This window comes from Anarrhichthys ocellatus, unplaced genomic scaffold (genome assembly GCF_004355925.1).
Source record: "Anarrhichthys ocellatus isolate YVR2014 unplaced genomic scaffold, GSC_Weel_1.0 scaffold288, whole genome shotgun sequence".
Classification (NCBI taxonomy): domain Eukaryota; kingdom Metazoa; phylum Chordata; class Actinopteri; order Perciformes; family Anarhichadidae; genus Anarrhichthys; species Anarrhichthys ocellatus.
In genome coordinates, this window is record NW_022280308.1 from 1 (window position 1) to 1,405 (window position 1,405).

General features: G+C 38.0%; 1 protein-coding gene across 1 annotated transcript in view; it reads left to right on the forward strand.

The window, feature by feature from the left end:
- Positions 1 to 121: 121 nt before the first annotated feature.
- LOC116401236 (GRAM domain-containing protein 2A-like) overlaps positions 122 to 1,405 on the forward strand; it is a 7,454-nt gene continuing 6,170 nt past the window's right edge. The window contains exon 1 of the mRNA XM_031879554.1: positions 122 to 1,316. Coding sequence (XP_031735414.1) covers positions 1,232 to 1,316 — 85 coding nt within the window. The 5' untranslated portion in view covers positions 122 to 1,231. The remainder of the gene's footprint in view (positions 1,317 to 1,405) is intronic.

The window sequence follows — 1,405 nt, forward strand, 5'->3', positions numbered from 1 at the left end:
ATAAACACAAATAAACACAGATAAACACAGATAAACACATATAAACACAGATAAACACAAATAAACACATATAAACACATATAAACACAAATAAACACAAATAAACACAGATAAACACAGATAAACACATATAAACACAAATAAACACATATAAACACATATAAACACAGATAAACACAAATAAACACAACTAAAGCAGACGGATTAATAAAACGTGAATAATCTTTGTGCCTGAAACCGGTTCAGTAAAGACGAGTCTGTTCATCATGAAGCATGTGCAGCTACAAGATTAAAAGAAGAGTTTTATTGATTAAATATCTTTATTTCTTCATTTCGATGAGGAATCCGACTTCATGGAACAAAAAGATGAGTTCTTTCATAAATCATCGGCCGTCAGTGACGGGACGTCTTCAGGATCAGGTGCAGACATTAAAGAAGGAAAGTTCATTACGTCATTTCACAGCATTCACGTTTTACATTCGTTCAACTTCTATTGAGTTCAATGAGGCCGGCTGTAGAAACACATCAACTCATCATGTGATCGATGTTCTCATGTTTCCTTCTTATTGGTCTCAAACAGATCAACCTGTGATTGTAACCAGATTCATAAAGCATAAAACATTCATATAACTCATTATAGTTGGCCTCAGTGATTCATGCTACTCATCTAGCTCATGCTATTAGCTAGCACACAGGTCATGCCAGCGATGAAGGTGAAGATGAAGAGACTGTAACATGTGATACCAGCCCTCTGTTTGCTTCCATTAAACCTTCAGCTGGATTATTTCTTAGTCTTTATCTCCAAGTTAATGCCGGACGTCTCAACAGAGCTGCTGCTGGCTACCGTCAGCTAAACAAAGCTAAATGCTAATGCTAACGCAACAAGTTCATGGAGGAGCAAAGTAAGAAGTACCGACCGGTATAAAGGTCCGGATACAAGATGTAAGTGATATGTAAGGTATAAAGAGTCGTGTAAAATGAAAGGACCAAACAGCAGAGCCCTGTGGAAGCCCGTCACTCTCCACACATCTGAATTATTCTGGATTTTGTGTTTACATTTATTGATATTTTCATACATATTTATATTTGCACTCTTCCTGCTCTTTCCCTCAACACAATGGTCCGAGTTCCTTCTGTAATGTTGACTTTTAAATCAAGTATTTCTGTTGATTTTACCCATATTACATGATTATTGATGACATAAACGTAATAATAACTATCTTTTCTCCCGATGCCTTCACAGACCGTCAGCAAGTACAACTCTCAGTACCACAAACTGTTCCAGACGGTTCCTAGAGAGGAGATCCTGATGAAAGGTGAGGACGGTTAGTGAGGACAGGAGGACTCTGACAGGTTAGGACAGGTGATATAGGACAGGGGACAGGCAGGTGATATAGGACAGGTG